Source organism: Hyperoodon ampullatus, assembly GCF_949752795.1.
Source record: "Hyperoodon ampullatus genome assembly, chromosome: 15".
Lineage (NCBI taxonomy): Eukaryota > Metazoa > Chordata > Mammalia > Artiodactyla > Ziphiidae > Hyperoodon > Hyperoodon ampullatus.
The window spans coordinates 56,641,138-56,666,106 of NC_136928.1; the positions used below are offsets into that span (position 1 = coordinate 56,641,138).

Here is a 24,969-nt window from a genome sequence, read left to right on the forward strand (position 1 = left end):
ATTATACTAGGGATATTGTTTCAGGTTAGAGGTTCAGCCTAGGCTTATGGTACAAAACAGTGACCTGAAATACTTTTAGAGATCAGACCTATAGACGTAACAGCATTTTCTCCATGCCTTAACCAAATAAGGAAAATAGGCCACAGACATTGATAATGAGAGGGGAAGGGATATTTTAAGGATGCTTTATATTAAAGAAAAGCATCAAACAGTTCCATTACAGGATTTTTTTTTTATGAGAGATGAAAAATCCACTGACGAACAGACAAATCTGATTGTCAACACCCACCCTAGGCAGCCTACCCTTTAAAGGAAGTGTTCACGTGCAGTCAGGGAACAGGATGCTCCATCTGAATTCCACTAAGGAGCTAATTCTCTTGTCCAAAACCAATTTCACTACATATAAGAGTCTCACTTCTCTTAAAAAAAGTCTCGGGCTTCCCTGGTGGCGCAGTGGTTGAGAGTCCGCCTGCCGATGCAGGGGACACGGGTTCGTGCCCCAGTCCGGGAAGATCCCACATGCCGTGGAGCGGCTGTGCCCGTGAGCCACGGCCGCTGAGCCTGCGCGTCCGGAGCCTGTGCTCCGCAACGGGAGAGGCCACAACAGTGAGAGGCCCGCGTACCGCAAAAAAAAAAAAAAAGTCTCATTTATCTTTTCAACAGCACCAAGAGAAAGTTAGTTGAGGCTAGCCTTTGTTTCCAGGAGATGAATCTGTGAGGTGCCCAAGCACATGGAAATCACCAAAGCCTCTTTGCTGTCAGTGCAGAGCCCTGTTTACTGGCATCTCAATGAAAATCACAACAGAGAGAAGGGACCAGGGACAAGCAGACGAGGTGCACCCTGAATGATTGCAGTCACTTTGTATTGTGCAAACCGAGGCCATGATGAGATTTCTAGATACCCCACTTTCATCACCAGTTTGCTGGCAGATCAACTCACAAACCCCATGATCAGAAGAAAGTCCCTTCAAGTGGTCCTGAAACCAGGAAAGCCGTCACAAAGCAGGGGAGTTGTCTTTGCCCAAGAGCTATCTAGAGTCCATTCCATTCTCTATGCAGGGAGATTGATGTTTGCCACCGTATGAAGAAAATCCCACTTCCCCCCGGGGCTGATATAAACCACTAGCAGAGGATTTTCCTAAAGAGTAAAAGAAAACCAAACTCTTGAGGAAGAAGAAAGGAAGTAGGGCTATCCATTCATTCCCTGAAAGAGCATTCACTATTTTATACACTGTAGCATATGCAGGGGTTTATTTTAAGGAAGTAGGTTATTTCCCAATGACACTTTTCATAAAGTAATGTCAGATGAGCTTCGATTTTTATCAGATTGGATTGTTGCTGGACAAACCACAGAGATTTTTTTCTCTGGGAAAAATGGGTCAAGTAATCGCAATAAAGTGATGGGAAGAGTTTAAATCTCATAAGCAAGTCACTTAAACTGTGAGCCTTCATTTCTTCATCTTTAAAATGGAGAAAATAATACCTGCTTTACCAGGTTGCTGGGAGATTAAGTGGAATGTGTGTATTGACCCGTATGCATGAAGGTAGGCACTTAGTAAGTGAATCTGAATTTATAGTTTAATCGCAGCAGCATCTTAAGAGAATCTAGATCGTCTTTGTACTCCTCTGCATGTGGGGCAACCTTTGCTACACATCTACCCTTTATATCAATTCCAACATTTTCCTAGGACATAATGTTGATTTTTGTTGTTGTTGACAATTACAGGGTTATTGCTGCCCAAACAGTTCCTCGAAGGCTCAGCTTCCCACACTCCAGGAGGCTAATTCAGACACAGCTGCTGGTATTTACAAAGAGTTATCAGAGCCCTCGGTCCAGTCTTGGAATCTAGTGTGCCCACATACTACCCACTTTAACTAAACCATCTAAACTAGCAGGAGGCATCTACACTTGCTGAGTATCACTTCTACTTTTTGGAGGTTTATTTCTTAGGTGCTCTAGTCTGCAGGCAAGATGCTCCTCTATTGCAAGAGCCTGAAATTCTGTCAATCCTACAATCAATAAAGGGTAAGAGGACCCTCTGAGTTTCAAGACTCAGCCTGACTTGGAGTGATTTTGCAAAAATAAAGCTTGGGGCAAAAACCACATGTGACTAATTCTGTCAGCCCACAGTCATTTAGGAGCCCTCAGCTCACATAGAGGAATTCTTTAAAAAGAAAGAGGCTAAGCAATCGAGTTTCAGCTTTAAACTGATTCATTTGGCTAATAATCAAACTTGCATGGAGCTAGAACTCCTTAGTGGGTCCGTTTTTCATTTTGACCGTGGCTACATTTGCTGAGAAATATTCCTGTCACGTTAGATATTTCTTGTGCTGTGTTAACCATCCTAACAAGGTCCATAAGGACCTAAACTATTAAGCATTCTGTTCTTTGTGGAAAATTTCACCCAGGGGTTCATTTGTTTCCAACAGGGTTGAAAGTTATGCGCAGAGAGTGAGCTGCCTTCAAGTGTCGCTTTCAGGATTGTCACATATCACCTGTCCCTAGCCGCCCAAGTATGGACTGAAACTAGCACTGGTCCTGTGGGGAAGAATGGCCCATAGCCATCTCTGGCTTGGAAGTAGATGGTGGGGATGATTAAGAGTGTCCTCTCCATCTAAGAACAGGCCAGAAGTTCAAGTCACAAAGCTACAGCAGTCTTGAACTCATATTTCTTACAACATGATGTTGACATCCGATGCATCTCTCCAAGGAAATAGAATGAGAACTAGAGATCAGTCAAGTCTCTAGAATAAAGGACATACTCCTAGCTGTGGGTGTCTAGGCACAGTGGATTTTAGGCATGGGGTCTCCACACTAATTCTGATCCCCACGACTTAGTAAAGACGGGCCTCTTGATATATGACCAGGCTTGCTCTCAGGCCTTTGGCTGCAGGGGACGAGGGCAGTGAGACTAGAGACCCTCAGAAGGGCCCACAGCCCGCCACCCCCAAGGACAACTAGCCACACCAAGAGACTTTGTCATAATCCAAATACATTTTAAAGAAGGCTTCAAGAATGACACTTCTTAGAAAGAGGTGGTATGCTATCAAGGTTCGAGTTTTCTCATGACAAAGTTTTACATGGGCTGAAAAGACAGTAAGTCATCACTTCTTTTAATCACTTCCTATTAAGGATAGGTGAAAGATTGTACAATTGTGTCCCCCCAAATCAATTATGCTAGTGTGGAAAATGGAAGACATGACCTAGAAATGGCTTTGGAAGAGTGGATTGTTGGTGTTGGTTTACTCGTATGACAATGTGTGATGTCAGCCCAACGTGTTCATTAACAAAAGTGCCCAGAATGAGGATGGTGAAAGACCTTCCCCGATGCAGGCAAATGAGCACCTCTTAGAGTTGCATTCAGCTCCACGCACTGCATTCTAAAAAAGAAGGCTGTGTACATGTCAGTCCCAAACTCCCCATCTATCCCTTCCCCCTACCCTTCCATGTATACGCTGCTCTATTTAAAATAGGTAACCAACAAGGACCTACTGCATAACACAGGGAACACTGCTCAGTATTCTGTAATAAGCTCAATGGGAAAAGAATTTGAAAAAGAATAGATACATGTATGTGTTTAACGGAATCACTTTGCTGTACACCTGGAACTAACACAACATTGTTAATCAACTATACTCCAATAGAAAATAAAAATTTTATAAAGAAGAAGAAGAAGACTGCTCAGAGGAGCATGGCCAGACTGAACTTGGAGCGAGGACTGAGGGTGAAATGAGAGGAGCCAGCTTCAAGTACCTGAAGGAATGTCATGTGGAACACGATTCAACTTACTCCACATGGCTTAAGGAATGGGACCCGGACAAATGAATGGACCTACCAGCCCAAGCTGACAGCCAGAGCTGTTAAAATGTGCATTGTGAGACTATGAACTCCCTAATAGCTGAGACTGTCAAGTGTGCCATGGGTGACTATGTGGCAAAGAGATTTTAAAGAAAGTCACATTAAACAGGGAACTGACATTGGCAAGCTCCGAAACCCTTCCAGTGCTTTAAGTTCAGGTATTTTTCTAATCCCCACATGTTTCATTTGATAGAAGCAAATGTCTGTATTCTTTCCCTGTGCTTTGGCAACTCATAGATCTAGAAATTTGAGTGAATTGTGTTTTGAGATCTCTGTTGATAAGGAATTATCTTGCAATATACTTGGAAGAAACGTTGCTGACATCTACTTTGCATCAGAGAATAAGTATTTGGCCAAAAAGTTCGCTCGGGTTTTTCTGTAAGGTGAACAAAAATTCATCAGTTGAATCAGTTCTCAGTTTGTTCTCTTAAAATTAGAAGGGGTAAGTTAGCTGATTGCTAAAGTTTCTTTCATTTAAAATATTTAGTAATTTTGTAAGAACCTTTGAATAAGAGAAATGGAAATATACAACAGAAGAGTAGAGCTTGATTTATAATTATTGTGTACCGGGTTGCAAAGAAAAAAGAGTGATAGCTATGGAAGAGAAAGCCCATTCAGTAACAAATTAGCTTGTTAATCTGTTTGAAGAGAACAAATCTTTGTGCTCAGAAACTAAAGAGAAACAAAATCAAATCAACCACACAGGAAAAAAGGAATAAAATTTCAGAAAGAAATTATGCCCAAAACAATGTCTACAGAATGAAGAAAACCACTGTAGTGATCTACCATCATGGTTATTGATTTGTGTATTACATGAGGCTGCTGAATAACACTTCTTGGGCTTAGAAGATCACATGGAAGGCAGTGTCGTTTCCCACAAATATCATCCTAAATCCATCGTGTCATACTCCTGGAAAGCATTCTGATCATTCTCATTATTCTCATAGTTGGAGGATAGTCTTGCAAAATAAAAATGGACTAATTATAAATAAATGAATATCTAGAAGGAATTGAACGTCAGTTTCTCAGATTAACAAGATTCTCTAAACTGCTTTCCATTACCGAGTTGTGATAATTTAGGCCAGTTTCCCAAAGTCTAGAGTGAAGAGCTATATGCAAAGCAGGATGTTTGATTCAAATGGTTGGCCTTTGACGACTGGAAATGAAAATCATGTGCCACACTCTAGAGATTCAAAATCAGCCATAACCATGATGCTCTCCCTTACTGTATTGTCTTGTCTCCTGGGTTTAGTTGGTCCCCAGGAACTCGAGAAAGAGCATATGGCTGACTGCCAAAAACATATCATATCTAGAAAATAAATTAGAATACAAACATTACTGATGATGCAACATCATTTTTACAGTCCTACAAAAAGGCAACATTGCATTTCTATTACATGGGGCATCAGAACAATTCTCAGGTTCAAACTTTGAATCGGTGTGTGACGATCGATGCTGTAGTCCTCAACTTGCTTCAACAAGACATCATGGGAAGTAAAATGTTCCCCGGGCTGTTAGATCAAATCCCAACTCAGCCACTTACTGACTGTGTCATTATTTTAGAAAGTCACTTAACATCTCTGAACTTCATCTGTACGATGGGATTAATGATGCGGTTATTGTAAGGATTAAATAAGATCAGGTATGTGAAAAAAGTTAGCTCAGTGTCTGACATTTAGTAGATACCCCATCATGTTCTCTCCCTCTGTTCCTTTCTTCCTTTTTTCTTCTTAAAACCAAGCAGCTGAGGGAAGCTGTAGTGATAACGGCTCATTCAAACAGAATATAGATTCTGTGCAATCAAGATATATTGGTTTACTGCCTTTCTTCTGACAAATAACAATGATGGAATATGGCACATCTATCTGTAAAGGGGTTTGCAGTTTTACAAAGGACTTGGACATTTCCTCTCCTGGGCCTCACAATAGCTCTGTGATGTGGGATTTAGGAAACTCTTCTGATGAGGAATTGAGGCCCAGGAAGGTCAAGTGTCTTGCCCCCAAGCAAGCTATCAGAACCAGAAATTGACTTAAGTCTTCAGACCCAAATGTCCATTACACCCCAGCAGCCTCTATTTCTAGTTCTTAAAGTTCTTCCTGAGGCCAAACCCTGAGCATCTCTACAAATTAACACCTGGTTTACTTTAGCTGCTGTGTACTCTGCAGGTGCAAAGCCCAGGGATTGCCTTTCTTGATCAATTAATTGTGCTGACAATGCCCTTGTTCTCATGCTCCAGAGCAGGGCCAGGGCAAGTACTATTATATCAGTAGTTGAAGGGATGCCCTGTCCACTCTCTGTGATTTTAATGATTAGACTACTTTTGTAGTTATATGTAGGAAGTCCAGTATGAATCAAGGAAACCATTTAAAAAGCCATGGGAGGGATTAATCAAATACAGCTTGTGTGTTATCTTCCCATTAGTGAAATCTATAAAGCTGAAAAGAAGGATTCTGGGATAAGAGGATCCTTTGTTTGGGATCCTATAAAAGGAAACCCCCCAACCTGCCTGTTTCTTTGCTAATACAGGAGACTGGAAAGAATTACACAGCGTCCAGTAACCCTGAGCTGGCAAACATACCAGCAAATTACTATCATCTCTACCATCACATAAAAGATGCTCCAGGGGTGTGTGTGTGTGTGTGTGTGTGTGTGTGTGTTTAATGCTCCACTGCTCTTTGCAAGGAACACACTTTTAAGTATAGTCCAGGTGGTGATGAATGAACATAATATTTCTTTGTCCTTCTCCAGGACAAGGTAATTGTGCATCATACATGGCAGTCAGGGGTCATTTTTAATATTTAAATAACATCTGAGTGGGAGATTAAAATTTATAAAGAGCAGTGAGATCCCAGGAAAAAGATGGGAAGCCACGTCTACTTTCAAATGCAATAAAACAGATGGGCCTCCCAGTCCAGGCTTAAGCATTAAGATGTTTAATATTCCTTATTATGTTGGAAGCCTACAGAAGGAAATTCTCCCTCTCTCTCTCTCTCTTGCATGCACACACACACACACACGCACACACACACACTTTGCATTGTACACTTACAAGTCATAACGTTAATTCCAGAGGGCAATATTAGATTTTGTTTTTAAAAACCTAGAATGTCACCTTAGGACCCAGCATCTTGACTAAGTAATTAAGTAATGATGGGGAAACACAGTAACAATCCTAAGTGGAGGAAAATAATGATAACTACCATGATAATCATTACCTTGAAATATCCTCACACACTTTGCAGAAATGATCTAATTATTCCCTTGCACATCCTTCATGGGAAAGGTGTTATTATTTCCATCTTGAAGACAAATACAACATCTACTCTCAATTTATAAGTGGCATTTCTTCTCAGAAGCTTCATTATTTGTTTTCTTGTTCGTCTCCACAGTATGAGACTTAGACACCCCAAATTAAGAAATTTTGTAGAGTCAGAGGCAGAATAATCTGTGTTTCTATGAATGATTGATTAAAATCTAGTGTTTTCCAAACTGTTTTAATCATACCCCCTATGAAATTATAAAATATTTACAAATATAGATATTTTGAAGGATCATATACAAAATAAATATAACTAGAAAGTCTAGTGCTTTTTCTGAGCTTTCCTGGGGTACATGCAGTCCCCCCTTTGGATTGGGAAGCAGGGAGAAAAGGAGGTAGAGAAATAATTACTATGGTCCTCTTCTTCCTACCCCCCTCAAATAAGGACTGACAATTGCAGCTCTCACAGTGAGTTCCACCTGGAGCTCAAGTGGAGGGTAAAAGGGAAATGGGAAGAAAGGTGAAAGCAGTGAAACTGAGAGTCAAATCCGTTTCACCTGCCTTCACTAATCAAGGCATTTTGAGACTTGCAGGTCCTCCAAGAAGCTTAAACAATAAGATGTTGGCCCAAGTTGTTTTAGGCACTTGGAGTCAGCTGTGGCTAGTTGGGACTGAGCTGGTTAAGACTGGGTGGGACCGCTGACCCTCCAACTGGGCATGCGTGGGTGCTTAGTTACGCCTGCGCAGAACCAAGATTACCGCACCTTTTTCCAATCGCCTTTCCCCATGCTCCCCACGCCGCAGACCACCCAGCTTCTTTATTCGTCATCCCGTAAATACCCTGAACCCTCTGCTTTCATAGAGGGAGCTTTGAGATTTGTTCTCCTGTCTCCTCGCTTGGCTGCCTTGGGGAAAAACCCTCTCAGCGTTTTGGCTTGCTGTGCTTGGGGCAAAAACGAACCTGGTTCAGTAACAGAAGGAGAAAAGAAGAAATGGAAGGAAACAAGAAAGGAGTAAGTAATAGAAACACTGAGTGGCTGTTCCTGTATGTCAGTGCTATGGCATAGGATGCTTCCAAAGGGGCTGTACTAATTTGCTAGGGTTGCCATAGCAAAATACCCCAGACTGGGTAGCTTAAACAATAGAAATGCGTTTTCTCAGTTCTGGAGGATAAAAGTCCAAGATCATGGTTTTGGCAGGTTCGGCTTCTCCCAAGGCCTCTTTCCTTGACTTGGGGGAAGGAGGGGCCACCTTCTTGCTGTGTCCTCACGTGGTCTTTCCTCCATGTGCATGTATCCCTGCTATCTCTGTGTCCCAATTCCCCCTTATAAGGACACCAGTCAGATTGGATAAGGGGCCACCCTAACAGCCCCGTTTTCATTTAAGTATCTTTTTGAAGGCCCTATCTCCAGTCACATTCTTTGACTGGGGGTCAGGCTTCAACATGTGAATTTGGAGGAGCTACAATTCAGTCCATAACATGTGCTTTTATTTAAAAGCATCTTCTACTTTCAGGCACGGATGATATTAGAAATATGTAATAACCATACAGCGTGAGCACTGTAGGAAATGGTTGATGATAAACTGAGGCACACTAAAAGTTTTTAAGAGTTTATTTGAGCAAACATGGATTCACATCAGGCAGAACCAAACCAAAAGCGGTTAGAGGCACTCTGCCATTAGGAGCTGGGAACAGCCTCGTATAGAGCAGACTCGGAAGTGAAGCAAGGAAACTGAGTGGCTCTAGCTTAAGCAGTTGCCTTACTTGGGAGAGCTTAGGTGGGCTGTTTGTGAATGACGGTTCCTCGGTTTCATTTTCTCAGATACAAATGTATTTATAGGAATTGACTCTGGCTGAGGTTTCGGCTTGCTTACACTCGTTACTAAGGTGTTAGAGCCACTCCAGTCTAATGGCCTCCTTGGTCAATTACTTTAACGTGGTCAACCAGGCTCTTTCACTCTAGTGTGTCACTCACTTTTCCATCGGCTGACCTGAGTCAAGTCCTCTACCTAGTTCGTTTCCAAAGGGGATTCCATCCGTCTGCTGCCGGCTTCTTCCCAAGAGCTTATTGGAGACCTTCCAGAGCCTCAAAGACGAGGCTACTTTCTCTGCAGATCCCCAAAGTTTATGAGCATAATAATTCTGACTGTGCACTCACTGAAGAGCGAACCATTGCCTCTTCTTTTGTCCTGTAAGATGACAAGTTACAAATCCAGACGCTCGTGTTTTGTGAGAGGCACATTGTAAATGAAGTTTCCGTTTTAGAATACTATTAACTTCCTGGCTCCTTTAAGTAGTAAGCTTTGTGAATTTACTTGGCAACATTGTTGTATGTGTGTGTTATGTAATTAAGTAGTTACATAAAGTCAGTGGAAATTCATACATGTATGCACATGCTGGAGATTAGACCAAACACTAAGGACACAAAAATGAACAAACTCCTGCCCTTGACAGGCTCATAGTCAAATGGAGAAGGAAAGTGAACAGGCACAATCTAGAGACTGGTTCTCAAATTGAGCATGCATGAGAATCACCTGGAAGCCTTGTGCAAACACCTCCCACCTCACCCCCACTCCCCTAGTTTCTGATGCAGCGGGACCAGAAATTTGCATTTCTACAAAATTCCCTTGTGCTCCTGCCACTGTTCAGGGACCACAGTGATCCAGTGTTACCCGTGTTGTGGCGGGGGCGCTATGGAAGCCCCAAGAAGTTCCCAGAAGGCTGGAGGGCAAGGGGTGGGAGGGTGGTGGTCAGGGGATGTTTCACAGGGTTAGTGATTTTTTTTTTTAAAGGATAAGGAGGGAGGGATTAGGATATGCCAAGCACATTTAGTTCTAAAGGACAAAAGTAGGAGAAAGTACATTACATACGGTTTTTTAGAAAATGCAGATAATTCCATTTGGCTGGGATGAAGTTTGAGTTTGAAGTAGTTGCAGGAGATGAAGCTGGAGGGGTATGCAGGGCCCAGAGGGCCCTGTTAGAACATGGTCCTATACAGGATCATATGGCCATGAATCCCCAGAGCTAGACTCCAAGCTGGAAGGAAAGAATCCTGGTAGAAGAACTGTCAGCCATCTTTCATTAAAAGAGGCTTTTTTCCAAGCTTGGCACACGACTTTCCTGCCTTTGGGGAGAAATCCTTTGCATTTCTATGAAATGACAATACTCAAGGGAGGTGACGTGGGAGTAGGAAGTATGTGTTGATTTCATATAACCGGAACTGGTCGGGGCTTAAGGTTTTGCTATTGATCTGTGAACCACAGCGAGGGGGCATGTCAGTACCTTAATAATGATTTGGTTGATTATGATTGACTCTTGGAAAACCCAAAGCTTCACCCACCTCTCAAGGGAGGGCCAACAGGCCTAGGAAGGAGAAAGTGGGAGAATGGAAAACCCTGATAGCACAGATTTTGATGAAACATTCTTCATTCCTTTCTCTCTAGGGGAAGATGATGACGACGATGAATGTGGGGAGGAGAAGCTGCCCTCCTGCTTCGATTACGTGATGCACTTTCTGACTGTGTTCTGGAAGGTTCTCTTCGCCTTCGTCCCCCCTACAGAATACTGGAATGGCTGGGCGTGTTTCATCGTCTCCATCCTCATGATTGGCCTACTGACGGCTTTCATCGGAGACCTGGCTTCCCACTTTGGCTGCACCATCGGTCTGAAGGATTCCGTGACCGCGGTAGTGTTCGTCGCGCTTGGAACCTCGGTGCCAGGTAATGAATACATCCCTGTGTGATTCCCCCAAGAGTGGAAGCCCATTTGCCTTCTTGACCCTTTTGTTCCTACAATTTCAAGTGCCGTGCTAACAAACCAGGCCTATGAAAGACAAAAACCCAGAGCTGTGCATAATGTCACTGCCAGAACATTGTCATGGCATTTCTCAAGGTTAGAAAGCTGGTCAGTATCATCATGACAGGATAGCATTCCCAGAGGGCCTGCCTGCATGGAGAGAACAGATTGATTTGGTGGATAGATTGATAGGTCAGCTTCCCATTACAATTAGAACTTTCAAAAACACAGCTACAGAATTATCTTCAAGAACAAAATTTCTGTCTTCTATGTATTTAGTCAAGTTTGGATGAAGTGCTGTACTTGTTGGGTTACTAAGATAAATACTTAAGACCTGATGATTCTCTTGACCCAAATATTAATGGGAATAAATAAAAAATAGACATGGATCAGAATAGGAAAAAGTTATCCTGAGCAAAATGAGCAGGCCAGGTGAACATCCCTTTGTGCATTCCCGCTAAGCTGAATTTTTCTTCCAGCCTGCAACTATAGCTCGTTATGTGTACTCGCTCTTCTGAGTAAGGTCTCGTCCTCCTGAACATAACATTGAGAGCAGTAATTTTCAAACTTTGATGGGCATCAAAATTACCTGGGAGTTTGTTTTTAAAACTGCAAATGCCTGAGACCCACAACCAACCTATGGAATCAGAAGGTCTAAAGAAGGGCCCAGAAATGTGTGTTGAGCTCCCAGGTGATTCTGATACACATCAGAGCTTATTGTAACTGAAGTTCTGGACCTACTTCCCGTCACTAGTTGACATCTTGACAGATGTGTAGTCTCAACTTAGAGCACTAAGACTTGCGTCTCTACCAACAGAAGGTCAATGACAAGGGTTGCAGTGGGCTTGGGAAAAGGCAGGAACTGAGGGGTAATACAGCCCTGCGGATGGTGCCCTTTCTCTCCCACTTTCCGACTTTGCCACAGCCTTAATGAAAATGCTGTGACTTCTACTAACACTTGCCATAGTTGGCAACCTGGCTTTTGAGTCTGAAAGCAAGCACAGTTTAAACCATGTGTCTCTTGACTGAAATCACTGGCTGTTCTTCTCAGATATTCATTATCTCAGTGACTATGGATAGATTACTTCTCTGAGCCTCGGTTTCTTCATTTATGAAATAGGGACAACCATACTAACTTGCAGAATCAGGGTAAGGACTGGAGAAAATGCCTATAAATTATATAGCTAGGAAAGCATCTGGGACATGGGATTCAATAAAAGAGCAGCTTTTGTGATTATGGTGTTGAATGGCTGAGGAGGATCTGACGAGTATGCATTTAGACGCCTCACCCTTGAGGAACGAAGGATGGATGAAGGGTCCAGATTTATCCTGGTGAGACGTGGCGCATGGTGTATTACAACTGATCGACTGTGTAGGAGTGCTGATCATGCTGGGCCCAGCGCAGTTTTGGGGTCCAGCTGAGTTAATGGAGGAGCTGAGGGATTTCGAGAGTGTTCTTGATCCCCGTCTTAGTGAGCAGGGCTGTGCAAAGGAAGGTTGACTGCTGACCCTCAGAGGAGAGCAGATTCCCCCTCAACCCCAGCTGTGTTCCAACAGGTCTATATTTGGTCTTTATTTTTAACTTTTTCCAAAAATTACCAGAAATGTAGCAAGCAAGAGGAAAAACTTAAAATATTCATATTAAGTTGCTTTGTTTAGAAAACATGTATACAAGCACAGGAACTAAGCATCATCGTTAGCCATGGCTCTAGCAGAGGTTACTATAGGAAAATGTCTGGGGGAGTCTTCTTTCCTTAAGGCTTAAATCACTATCAAGCGGTGCCCAAGTTAGTACACACTCTTGGCCATGGGTTTAACCCTTGAGGAGAATATGTGCAAATTATGGTAATGAAGGCAAACTTAGGTCTCATGACAGTTATCCAAAATTAGCCTGCCTTTCTGAAAAGTCAGCAGTTGATCCTACCGTATGCATCTCTTGCTTTAAAAGGGATTTTAAAAATGTTTTCCCTACATGAAATCCTTGGGCCTGAAAATGTCTTGGGGTGTTTTTCTTTTTTTCTCAACTCGTCATACCAATATCTCAAAACTGGCTCCTTTTTCTATATACCAGTCTGCCAAAATGGCTCTGTATCTCGTGTATTAATGAACTCTTTTTTTGTGTGTGCCTAAAGTTTTTATTTTTTTTTACATCTTTATTGGAGTATAATTGCTTTACAATGGTGTGTTAGTTTCTGCTTTATAACAAAGTGAATCAGTTATACATATACATATGTTCCCATATCTCTTCCCTCTTGCGTCTCCCTCCCTCCCACCCTCCCTATCCCACCCCTCTAGGTGGTCACAAAGCACCGAGCTGATCTCCCTGTGCTATGTGGCTGCTTCCCACTAGCTATCTATTTTACATTTGGTAGTGTGCATATGTCCATGCCACTCTCTCACTTTGCCTCTTCAATAAGTGGTGCTGGGAAAACTGGACAGGTACATGTAAAAGTATGAGATTAGATCACTCCCTAACACCATACACAAAAATAAGCTCAAAATGGATTAAAGACCTAAATGTAAGGCCAGAAACTATCAAGCTCTTAGAGGAGAACATAGGCAGACCACTCTATGACATAAATCACAGCAAGATCCTTTTTGACCCACCTCCTAGAGAAATGGAAATAAAAACAAAAATAAACAAATGGGACCTAATGAAACTTCAAAGCTTTTGCACAGCAAAGGAAACCATAAACAAGAGCATTGCTTTATTATATCTCCTGACTTATCAGGGGGAAAAAAAGATACTATTGTTCTCAAGTGACAAAGCCCAGTTGCTATAGGCAGAAGAAAAAAAAGAACTAATTCTCTTCACTTACCCCTACCATTCATCTGTATTGGTCCTGGGGCCCAGCTGTTTGTCTAGGCTGAAGTCTTGACAGTTTTCCTAAGGCAGAAGGGTTCCTGGCTAGTGTTTGGTAAACTGCTGCCTCCTCGAGGTGAGACTTAGATTCTTAGATTGTGATGGCCTTATGGGCATTGAAAACCTTCCCTACTAGTCCTCCTGCCTCAAGGCAGGATTAAATACCTATGTATCTCATTAATAGTATTTTTTTTTTACCATATTCAAAATCTTGGAAAAAAGAGCTTATGACTTTGCAGGTGAGATAGAGCTTCTTCATACCAACTGGTAGTGAAATGTTCATTATAATCTACTGGCAGATTAGGACTCCTGACCACCCTCTGGTGTGCCTATAAGAGCTTAAACACCCACAACTGTTAATAGAGGAACAGCCTCTTTGCCTGAAAGGCCCTTCTACAGAGCCGCCTGTCTGGAGAAGAGAGGAACAGTCTCTTCCCACCTCTCAGTGTTGGAGAGAGCCAGAGCCTGGTCCCCAGCCCTCTTCTTGGTCCATGCTCACCCCCTGGGCCATCATCCCAGTATCCAAGGCTTAAACGCCATCGATATGCCAGTGAGTTCCCAATGTAGATCCCCAGCCTCAACTTTTCCCTGCGTTCTAGATTCATATACCAACCGCCTTTCTATATCAATGCTGGATGTGTAATTCACAGCTCAGAATTACCATATCCAGACAGAACTGTTGACTTCTACTGCCCAGCTGCCTTATCCTTCAGCCAAACCTATTCTTCCCATATCTTGCCTTTCTCAGGAAAACAGTATTATCTACCCAGGTGTTCCTGATTCCTTATTCCTCATCCCCAGTGTATCCATTCATAACTCCTGCAGATCTCTCCTCTACAGTATATCTTGACCAGACCCACTTAGCTGTCTCTACCACAGCCATGCTAGTCTAGGCAGCCATTCTCTCTCACTCTGACCCCTGCAGTAGCCTCCTATCTGTCTCCATGCTTGTACTAGAGATTGTTTTAAGATGTAACTCAGACCACATTTCTCCTTACAATTTTCCAAGGCTTCCTCTTTCACTTAGGATAAACTTCAAAAGCATAACTCTGGTTTACAAAGACCGATGTGATTTGGCCCCTTCCTGTCTTCCTGTTCTGTTTACCTCCTTGCCCACTGCTCTTCAGCCCCACTGGCCTTTTTACTGTCCTTCATGCACCAAGTTCATTCCTTCCTCAGGTCTGTGCTAGCTGTCCAAAGTGCTCTTGCCCTTCCTTTGCACAAGACTGGCTCTTTGTCTTCAATTATATCTCATCTTAAATGTCACCTCTTCAAAGAGACCTTCCCTAACCACACAATGCAAAGTGGTCACCCAGTTTTCCTGTATTGTATCACCCTATTTTATGTATTTATAAGTTTGTGGATTTTTTGGTTTATTTGTTTTGGAGCGTTATTATTGGCCAACCCTCCTCACTGAAATGTAAGCTTCATGGGAGCAGAAACCTTGCCCTTTTCCACTGTTATATCCCTGGCCCCCAGAATGATGCCTAGCTAACACATAAGTAATGCAATTATGTTTGTGCATGTGTTTGTGTATGTGTATGTTGTATATATAAATTAATGGACAATCATTTACACATGAGTATGAATTGGTTTGTCAGATTGCTTTCTTCCTAACACCTTGTAGATTCAGCTAAGAATTAAAGTTAGAATCAAGGGAGATGAACAGCTATTTCTACAGTGTAGCTTATTTTTGACGAGTAGAATATAACTGAGTAGGTTACTGTAGTAAGAAGGGTCAAAACTAAACTTCAGAGCACTGAGAGTCTCAGAGCAGAAACATTTTTTTCTCATTCTTAGTTGTGTCTATGGTGGGAACTGAGGAGGAAGATAGTGTTTTCTCTCTTCATTCTTTTCTCTCCTATAATCTCTGCTTCCAAGACCCAGAACTCAGGCCAGTACTGTTAAAAACTTTAGGTATTCTCTGTGAAGTGCTAAATAGGCATTTTACAGTAGCCTGGCATAGGTTCATAACCATGTTATATCACATCGCTTCTCTGGGAAAACAGGCTCAAAATTCAAGAGAAAAAAAAGTGTAAGAAGGTACATTTGTAGCCCAGCCTTTTCTGCAGTAGGGACCACCTGTAATTGACATTCTTTTAGCACATAGTCATTTACTTGAGTAAAACTTGTGTGTATTAAGTCAAGACAAGCTTCTACGTCATATTCCAAATATGGATTTTTTTTCTTTCATCTCTTGCTCCTTTTCAATCAAGTCAAATAGAAGTAAGCATTCCTCTTGAATTACAGAGAAAACTCTGAGATGTTGATGAGTTGGGAATAGTTTGACCTAAGTCCTGCCTTGGTCTTTCTCCATACATCTTGGTTGGGCTTGTGCCTGAAGCTTGCCTACTGCCCACTTTATCTTCCCTTTACTGGTTGTTTACTCTTGGGACCAGAACAGTTTAAAAATTGGGTATTCAAGGCTGTCCCTTAACCATTGGCATTGTCAGACTTCTGTTTGCTTCCAGTGTTTTGAATATGCTTTGAGTTCTGTCAAGTAGGAATTATTTCACCCTAGAGGTTTTAAGGCATGGAGGAGAAGGAAATAGACAATTTTAGGGGTTTTTCCCTATTTTGTATATGGAATCTTTTTTAAAAATCTTACTTTAGAGAAATTGTATGTCATTTTTAAGTTACCACTTCCAGACTTCTAAATACCATAGGAAATACATGATATAAAACAGCCATACTAGCTGTTCACTTTGTTCTCTGATTGCAGTGTTGGTGAGTATGCACCAAGAGGGTATAGAAACAAACTTTAGAACTGAATTCAGGAAAGAGAACTTCTAAACATTTTTCACTGTGTTGCTGGAATTAATTTCTTGACTCTGCCTTGCTTTTCTTGCCTGCAAAATAGCCATAATAATCCATGGCAATTTAAAGAGTTGATGAGATTAAGTAATACAGGTTTCAGAGCACTTTGTAAACTGTAAGTTGGTATAAAATGCAAGAAATAATTATCATTATTTACACTGAGATCAACTCTCAAAATGCCAAAAGGAATAGAAACCATCAGAAAATGAGAATGAAAAGTTTTATGACCAGAGAAGGAAATTTTTAAAATTCATTACATAGCTCCAACTGTGTGCTAGGCATAAATACCGTTTATACATTATACATTATTATCTTGTTTAGGTTATATCATTAAGTTATTTGAAGTGACTTTCCCTCCTCCCAAGGTTTTTTGGTCCCTTAGACCCGTCTCCTGAAAATGAGATTTTTCTATCTGTTTGGCACTGTGCTAGAAAATATATTTGTTTTTGTAACAAAAAATTAGCAATTGATTTCTTTTCTTCAGTTTTCAATTTCCTGACTTCTAATACCTCTGAAAACGAAGATAGTCTAGAGTATGCTTAAGTAACATTTACTTACAACTTATGTCCTGCTGCTTCATCTCTAATTGGATCCTGAACTGATTTACATGGTTACACAGGTTGTATGCTGCAATCTCAAGAGCTCAGCGTCATCTAAATGATGCCCTGGAGCTGTACGGGGTACCACATCCATGGATGTATATAGTGGTGGCCCTGTGTAAAGGCTACTTAACAGCATATAGGAGAGTGAGCACCAGTATCCTCTTACATGAGAAAATTAAGGCTTATAGAGAAATGATTTGACCATATTTAGTCCAAGTTTATATCAGTGGTAAATGGTGGAATCCATATTATCTCTTTCTTATAATCTGGTATTTAACCACTCTATCATTCCACCTGGGATTTAGTTTCAAAGTAAGCATTGCGTATACTCTTTCCCATATAGCTTACAATTTGGGGGAAATTCTTCATTTCCCTTTTTGCCTTAATTTTAGTATTTTCCATTTTTAAAGCAGTGCAACAATGGATTATACTCAAGCTCCTTGAGGTCCGACACTATCATTATTCCCTTTGGCATCAAACACCTCATAGAGTCCATGCTTCAAAAAACTTCAGAAATGAATAAAAACCTAATCTTCTACCCATAGATTCTTAGTGTTTCGATTTTTACATGTAGGAAATACTAAGATGACTGGAAACTCTTAAATATGTTCAACTCTGACCTAGCTGGTGAAAAATAGCATGCCAAGATAATCTTCATCAGCACAGCCATGGGCTGCTAAGCGAAACCACAGGGGAGGTTAGGTCATTCCAGGTCTAGACCAAAGCTGCCTGTGATATGTGGCTGCCCAGGCACTGGGGTCAGTGGGGCCCAGGAAGGGTATTTTGGGGATGCTCTCTCAGCAGTCACGTTCTGCAAAGACTTAAGGGCAACTTAGGAAATCAAGTTCCAGTGTTCTAGCAGAAGTAGAAGCCCAGGGGGGCAGGATCGCTAGAGGTTACCATCCAAAGCACCTAGCCACATACACACTCAGCCTGCCCCTGACCTAACCAAAGAGATGGGGTCAGAAGGCAACACAGCAGCACCCCACCCAGAACAAAACTCTTCTCAGGGGATATTGTACCCAGTCACTCTGAATTACCCCAGTCATCTGAGCTACCTTGGAGATGGAATCAGACTGATTGAATCACTTCCTCTCCATTCTACTTCAAACAGATGTGGTGTTCTCGTTGCTGGGGTCACAGGTTAACTGGTTAACAGTCTCAATCTCAGAAAAATTATGCAAATCTTCTCTTAGTGCCATGTTAGTGAACATGCACCAACAGAGTATAAAAGAACATGAATTCTAGATTCAGACAGACCTGAGTTCAAACCCACCCTCCCCCACTTACTAGAGGCAAATTGCTTAATTTCTCTCAGCCTTAGTTTCTTAATCTGGATAATGGGCACATGAAAATCCACCTCAGAGTTGAGGACTATATGAGAATGCCTTTATAAAGTATCCAGTGCAAGGCCCTACATATAGTGGACCTGATAAAAAATGTTAGATCTCTTTCCCCTTCTCCTTGAACGTACTGATAAATGGGTTTAGGCTTCCCACGGTATTTTTAGCTCTGCTATATTGCAGCCATTGAAGAAACAGAAAGTCAAGAAAATTCTCAGGCTATTTTTATTATCCTATGTTAAGAATTCTGGTGAGGTGAACATCCCCAAATGTGTTCCTGTCTCCTGCCGTGCCACTGACTCTCTGTGAGCTTTAACCCCTGAGCACTGGCATTTCAACTCAGCACAAGTTGAAGAGGAAGTGCCACTGCTCCAGTGTGTATACATGTTAAATTGGATGATTAACATTTCACATCATCTTAAATGGGAATGAAAACAGAATTACTTTACTCTGAGCCAAGATTTCCCACTGGCTATGGTGTCAGTTCTCCCAAGAGGACCCTAAAGGGCAGGTATATTTTGTTTTCAAATGCTGTAATACACAGTCCATTTCTTTGCCACCAGGAAAGGTCAGAACTGCTGCAAACGGGCCCTCTGATCTGTAGTCAGGCCAGGAGGCAAAGCCACCCAGGGACACAGCCAGAGGAGCAGCCCTGGGCAACCCCAATCACTCAAATGTCTTTCCATGGAAACTTAACCTCACACCAGTGAGGGGCTGTTGGGGGGTAAAACACTCTGTACTTTCTAGCACACTTTCCCACGAATGGATGATGTCATTAAAATTGAAGGGATCCCACGTAAGCAAAACTTTACAAGGACAGGGCAAAATGAAGGAAAGCCAGACACCAGATTTCACAACATTTGCTCCATAAATGGCACCAGAAATGCCTATTATCCTAACCTAAAAATAGACTGTATGCAGCCAGCCCAAAAGCATTTAGTAAAAGCCAGCCTGGAAAAGACCCATTTCAGAATGGTATTTGCATCCTTTATTCCTTCTACAAAACTTAAACTCAACAAAAGAAGAGTTTGTATTCAGTCCTTTTAAGTTTTTTTCATTGTCAATGACAACCCCTCTATTTTTCTCAAAGGGCGGCGCTGCATGGGCACCTGGCCTTAAGCACAAGGCTGGGGAGGAAGCAGGGTGATAACACGGTTGTCATCCAGCAGGAGGTGGTCCGGGAGCAGGGTACTCAGCATGTGTCACGCCTCATCTGAAGCTTTGCAGGCTTAGGATTAGTGTCCCAGCCGCATGCCAGCCACCTTCACTCAGTCCCGTAACAGTCACAGTGTAAGGGAAGAGGAGTTAAAAATATGTCATGCTACTCTTAACTGGGCCTTTTTATAAACTCTAGGTCAGCCAAAGCAAGGACACCTGGCAGAAACATCATGCTGTTCAGGGGCGTGTGTGTGTGTTTTGTGTTTAGAGACTTGGTATTATGGATGTGGGTTGTAAACAAATGTAAGCTTCCTCTTTTCTATCTCAAGGTGTATTCCAAAGGAAGCAAGGATCAAGTGTAGGGAGGGCATGTTAGGTGTTTTCCTTCCTGGGGATTAACAAATGTGGGCCTTTACTGAGTGACCAGTAAACAGTGTACAGGTGATGATGTTCATTTCTCCCTTTGCACATTTGAAAATAAGATAATGAAAATGACAGTTTTCAAGGGCCACTGTTTTTTTTTTTCTTTTAAATTCAAGCCCCAGCCTGCATTTTTTTTTTTTTTTTTTTTTTTGCGGTATGCGGGCCTCTCACTGTTGTGGCCTCTCCCATTGTGGAGCACAGGTTCCGGACATGCAGGCTCAGTGGCCATGGCTCACGGGCCCAGCTGCTCATCGGCATGTGGGATCCTCCCGGACCGGGGCACGAACCCGCGTCCCCTGCATCAGCAGGCGGACTCTCATCCACTGCGACACCAGGGAAGCCCCAGCCTGCATTTTTAAGCAACTTTATTGAGACATAATTTACATACCATAAAATTCACCCATTTGAAGTATACAATTCAGTGGGGTTTTTTTTTATATTAAATTTACTGTGTTGTGCAATCATTACAACCTGATCCAGGTTTAGAATGTTTCATAACCCCAGGAAGACCCGTCATGGCCATACATAGGTAATCGCTATTTCTATCTCCAGCCCCAGATAACCGCTAATAGACTTTTTGACTTGACAGATTTGTCTTTTCTCAATATTTAACAGGACCAATTTTAATGCACAAATGTCATGGATTCTCTATGTGATAGTAATTATACTTGTTCTACATGATGTTAGGGATTTACCGTGGATTCTGTAAGATTTAAAAATTTTTATTTCATCACAAAATCTCCACAGACGTTTACAGTCTACATGTGTGAGATGTTTTTCATCTTCATTGCTTTGCACATATATGGATTTGCTCACCTTTTAAAACAGTCCCATTACCCTCCCACCAGCAGTAACCTTGGCTCATATATTAGGGATTGCTGGGAGAAAATATCACACAGTGTACTTAGAATTAGCACTATGAATCTTGGGGTAACACCTCGTTTAATAATAAAAAATAAAAACTTTAAAAGTCCTTTAGTTAGTTTATCATAACAGTACTAAGGAGGCAAGCTTCAGCTGCTTATTCTCATCCATGGCCCCTGTGTATCCCCGTGTTGGCCTTTGGAGCAGTACAAATCCATGGAAACCATTAGGAACAGAGACCAAGGCCTATAGAACAGAAGCATGTGCCAGGACCTCCCCCCACCCCAAGAATGATACATTGTTACTAAACTTAAAAAACTGTGGGCTATAAAAAAGCATAATTTAATTTCCATGTCATGGGTACCGCATGAGCAACAAAACAAATTTTAGGCGCACTGGTATTTTTAGAAAAGGCAAATGAGATGCTAACGCAATTTACAAGGCGAATCTTACATGTGACTGTAGAAGAATTTTAATATCTGTTGGGGATAGTGTGTATTCTGGCTATGAAATCATGGTGCTTGGCATTTATGCCCGATGCCAGCTGGAACGCCACTGTTGCCCCTCAGCACACAGACTTCGCATCCTGCCTCTCCCCAGGAAGGAAACAAGAGCTATGGATGACTGTTTATACTCTGCTTTATTCCAGAAAAGGATTTAAATCTATAAAATGCTTTATATGGTTCAGCCACATTTTCTGGCACATGATCCAGAAATGCCAGTTCTCTTCATGACCATTTTTGATAACCTTTGTTTAGCTCAGCACCTATAAATCCAATATTTTGTATACCAGGAGAAAAGAGCTTATATTGGTTCAGTTATTTACAGTCAGGAAATTATGTGGTGTTTTCTCTCCCCTCTCCTCTCCCCTGCCCTCTGTAGCCCAGGGGGCTTTTTGACATGGTCCTCTATAAATTTCAAGCTATTATTAGGTTACCTCTGTAAAAAGAACCAAAAAAACAAAAACACATGTGTTGAGATAACAAGCAGGGCTTGCTGTAGTCCCAAACTAAAATGATCCCCACTGGGGTCCACAAATGGGCCCAGCAGAGGACTAATTACACCTTTTCATTCCTGAGTTACAGTTGCAAAAGAAAAATAATCATAATTGTGCACAAGGATTGTGAAAATGCCCTGCTCTGAAGGATTCTAGGTATGGTGATGCCTCAAATGGTTGAAATATGGCAAACCAAAGCCCCTAAACTAACCCATTTGTCCAATGAGAGGGCGTCGGCTCTCAGTGTGAGGCTGCATTAGAAGTGGTTCCAGGCACTGCCTGCCCTTTCTGCTGAGCTTCTGGAGTTTCGCATTTTGGGAGAAAGCGGGCAAACCACATGCAAGAACCTGATGTCAGTAACTTCTGCTATACCGAGTGTTCTTGTCCTAAGAGTAAGAATTAAACCTGATCTTCTACAACTTCTACACCTGAGCTGAGTCTATGGGGGGATATTAATGACTAGTAATATTCAAAATTTAAAAACTGTTCTGACAGATGTAACCGACAGCTAATGAGGAACCCCCAAACTGACTCCCTGAGGCAACGTGGCATCTTTGATCCTCAAATATTCAAGCAGTCTTCCCTCTTCACCAGTCACTAGGCATGAAATTTTTTTAAAAATTGAAACAAAGGGAGCAATATGATACAGTGGCAAAGCACAGGCTTCTGAGCCATTCTGCCTTCGTTTTCATTTATTTATTTTACAAATATTTAGTGAGCGCACACGAAGTGCTAGGCCCTGTTCTACACGGTGGAGTTAGAGGGAAATAGAAGACAGATGTTTAATCCCATGAAGCCAGATACTTAACAAAAATATGATAAAATTCATATAGCAATGAGGATGAATATTGTTAAGAAAACAAAACAGGATCGTGGAATCGAGTGTGTGTGGGGGTGGTATTTTAATAGGGTGGTATGACTCCTTATACCACTGATGGTTGGCAAGTCACCTAATCACTGAAGCCTGTGGTGTTCCCTTTGCAGACTTACCCGGACAGTTCTAGTCTTAGAAACTATGAAAAAGTATTGCATTCCTTGGACCCCCACTTCACATAATGCCTTTGAGTTACCTGGTGTTTTCCTTCTCTGTCTGGTAGCTAGTCTCTTGTCAATCCCACGCCATCTGTTCTGACCAGATAGGACCTCAGTGCCTTGAGTGTTTCTTCCCAACACCCTTTCTCCTCCCATCTAAATATTCTGGGTTATTGTTCCCAACCAGGATTCTTGGCCCCCTTAATCAATAGAAATCGATCAGAGACCAGAAAAGAAATTCAGGCAAGGCTTTATTCGGGCCCCTGCTGCAGCAGCAGGGAGCAAAAGCAAGGAACAGGTTCCCTTGCTTGCCCACTCGCCAAAGGAGGGCAAGTTTGTTCCTTATACGGGGTGAGGCTAGGGGTGTGTCCAGTGGTCGGGCCAGAGGGCTGGCTTAGGTGGTCTGCCCACCCCTTTAGTGGTGTTGTGTGCAGGGGGCAGGCACAGTACCCTGCTTTTGCTCCGGGCTCTTCAGAAGTGGCACTTGAGTTTTCTTGGTCTTTTTGTATCTTTTTGTCCGTAATTTGCGTCGACTGCACATGCATGCAGTTATTTTTAATCCCTTCTAGTTTCTTTGTATTTTGTTGCTTGAGGAGACGTTTGTCCAGGTGCAAGCACTGCAGTAAAGGGTCCCAGCCTGCCTCATTATAGCTTCAGAATAGGCAACAAATGATCCACACCAAGGTATTAATGATTTCATGAGGGCAGAGCGTTTGCATTGAACACAGAACAGTAACTACATTTGCATAGCTTCATTGTTCAAAAAGTACATTTGTGTAATTATCTCTTTGATATCCAAAGCAGCCTTGGAAGTTAAGCCATCTAGATGTATTAGGTTCAGAGCATAGGGTAATATGTGGTGAGAACAGGGTATGATAAAGGATCCTAGAAACGAGACTGCAGCGTGAAGACCTGGGCAACAGGCATCACTGAATGTGCGTTCTAGGCTCACCCTCTGCACTCACAGCCCATCCACGCTAGGGAGCTTCAGTTTCCCTACCTGAAAAAATGGGGTTGAAGGTACTGTTCCCAGCCACCCCCCACCCCAGAATTGTCAGGAAGAGCAAATAGTATGACATCTGTGGACGTGCTTTAGAAATTGTAAGATGTTGTAAAACTAAGAGCTCTTAAAAGACATTTATTAAATACTAAGCTGTGTTGGAACCTGGGAGAGAGACAAGGACAAAACATGACAAGAGAGCTCAGCCTCATCGCATATTCACAGCAGCTTAGAGAGAGCCCTACCCCTTATTCTCTGTTCTTTGCATAACAAATGACATCTCTAGTAAGAGCCCAAGTACAAATGATGAAAGATTTGGGCGTGACATCCCTTCCCAGACATGTCAAGGGCACAAATCCCTTATCAAGCTTGTAAAGAGTATTTGGCAGGTCCAGTGAATATGCAAAGCAATTTTGTGAGTTGCAGTCAATAAAATCAACTGTTAGTAAATAAAATGTGTTGCTGTAACACAAAATACAAAATTAAAAGAGGACTTTGGCCTTGCTCTACAGTCCTTCATTGCTTGACAGGAGGGGTTGGAAGGAAACCAAGAGAGACATATCTCTTCCCTTCACAGCCGGCCCTGGGAATATTTTATAGTGGGTGAAATTTGTTTTTTAGAGTTTTTGTTCCACTTTATGGCCTGTCCTGGGTACCTTCATGTCTCTGGGCTCTGGGCCAGCACCTAATGGCCAGGAAATATGCTCTTCATCTCTTCCACTCCCCCTCCTCACCCTGTGAAATGTGCCTGCTTTGTGTATAGTATGTATGATGCCTTCCTTCCATCTAAGGATTTGACTGCCATATCCATGACTACTGAAAGAACCAGAAAAGGCTAAAAATCAACCCTCCATCCTTTCCCAGACAGACCCCATTATTTAGATGAGACTAAGTACATTCTTTGTAAGTATAATAGGAAATATTAATAAGCAAAGAAATACAATCCCAACAATCAT

General features: G+C 42.1%; 1 protein-coding gene across 4 annotated transcripts in view; it reads left to right on the forward strand.

The window, feature by feature from the left end:
* The window catches only part of SLC8A1 (solute carrier family 8 member A1), a gene marked incomplete at its 5' end in the record, with an annotated part of 342,960 nt that overhangs the window by 289,789 nt on the left and 28,202 nt on the right, over window positions 1–24,969 (forward strand). For all 4 annotated transcript variants that reach the window (XM_079721305.1, XM_079721307.1, XM_079721306.1 and 1 more), the window contains one exon: window positions 10,563–10,838. In XM_079721305.1, coding sequence (XP_079577431.1) covers window positions 10,563–10,838 — 276 coding nt within the window. The remainder of the gene's footprint in view (window positions 1–10,562; window positions 10,839–24,969) is intronic.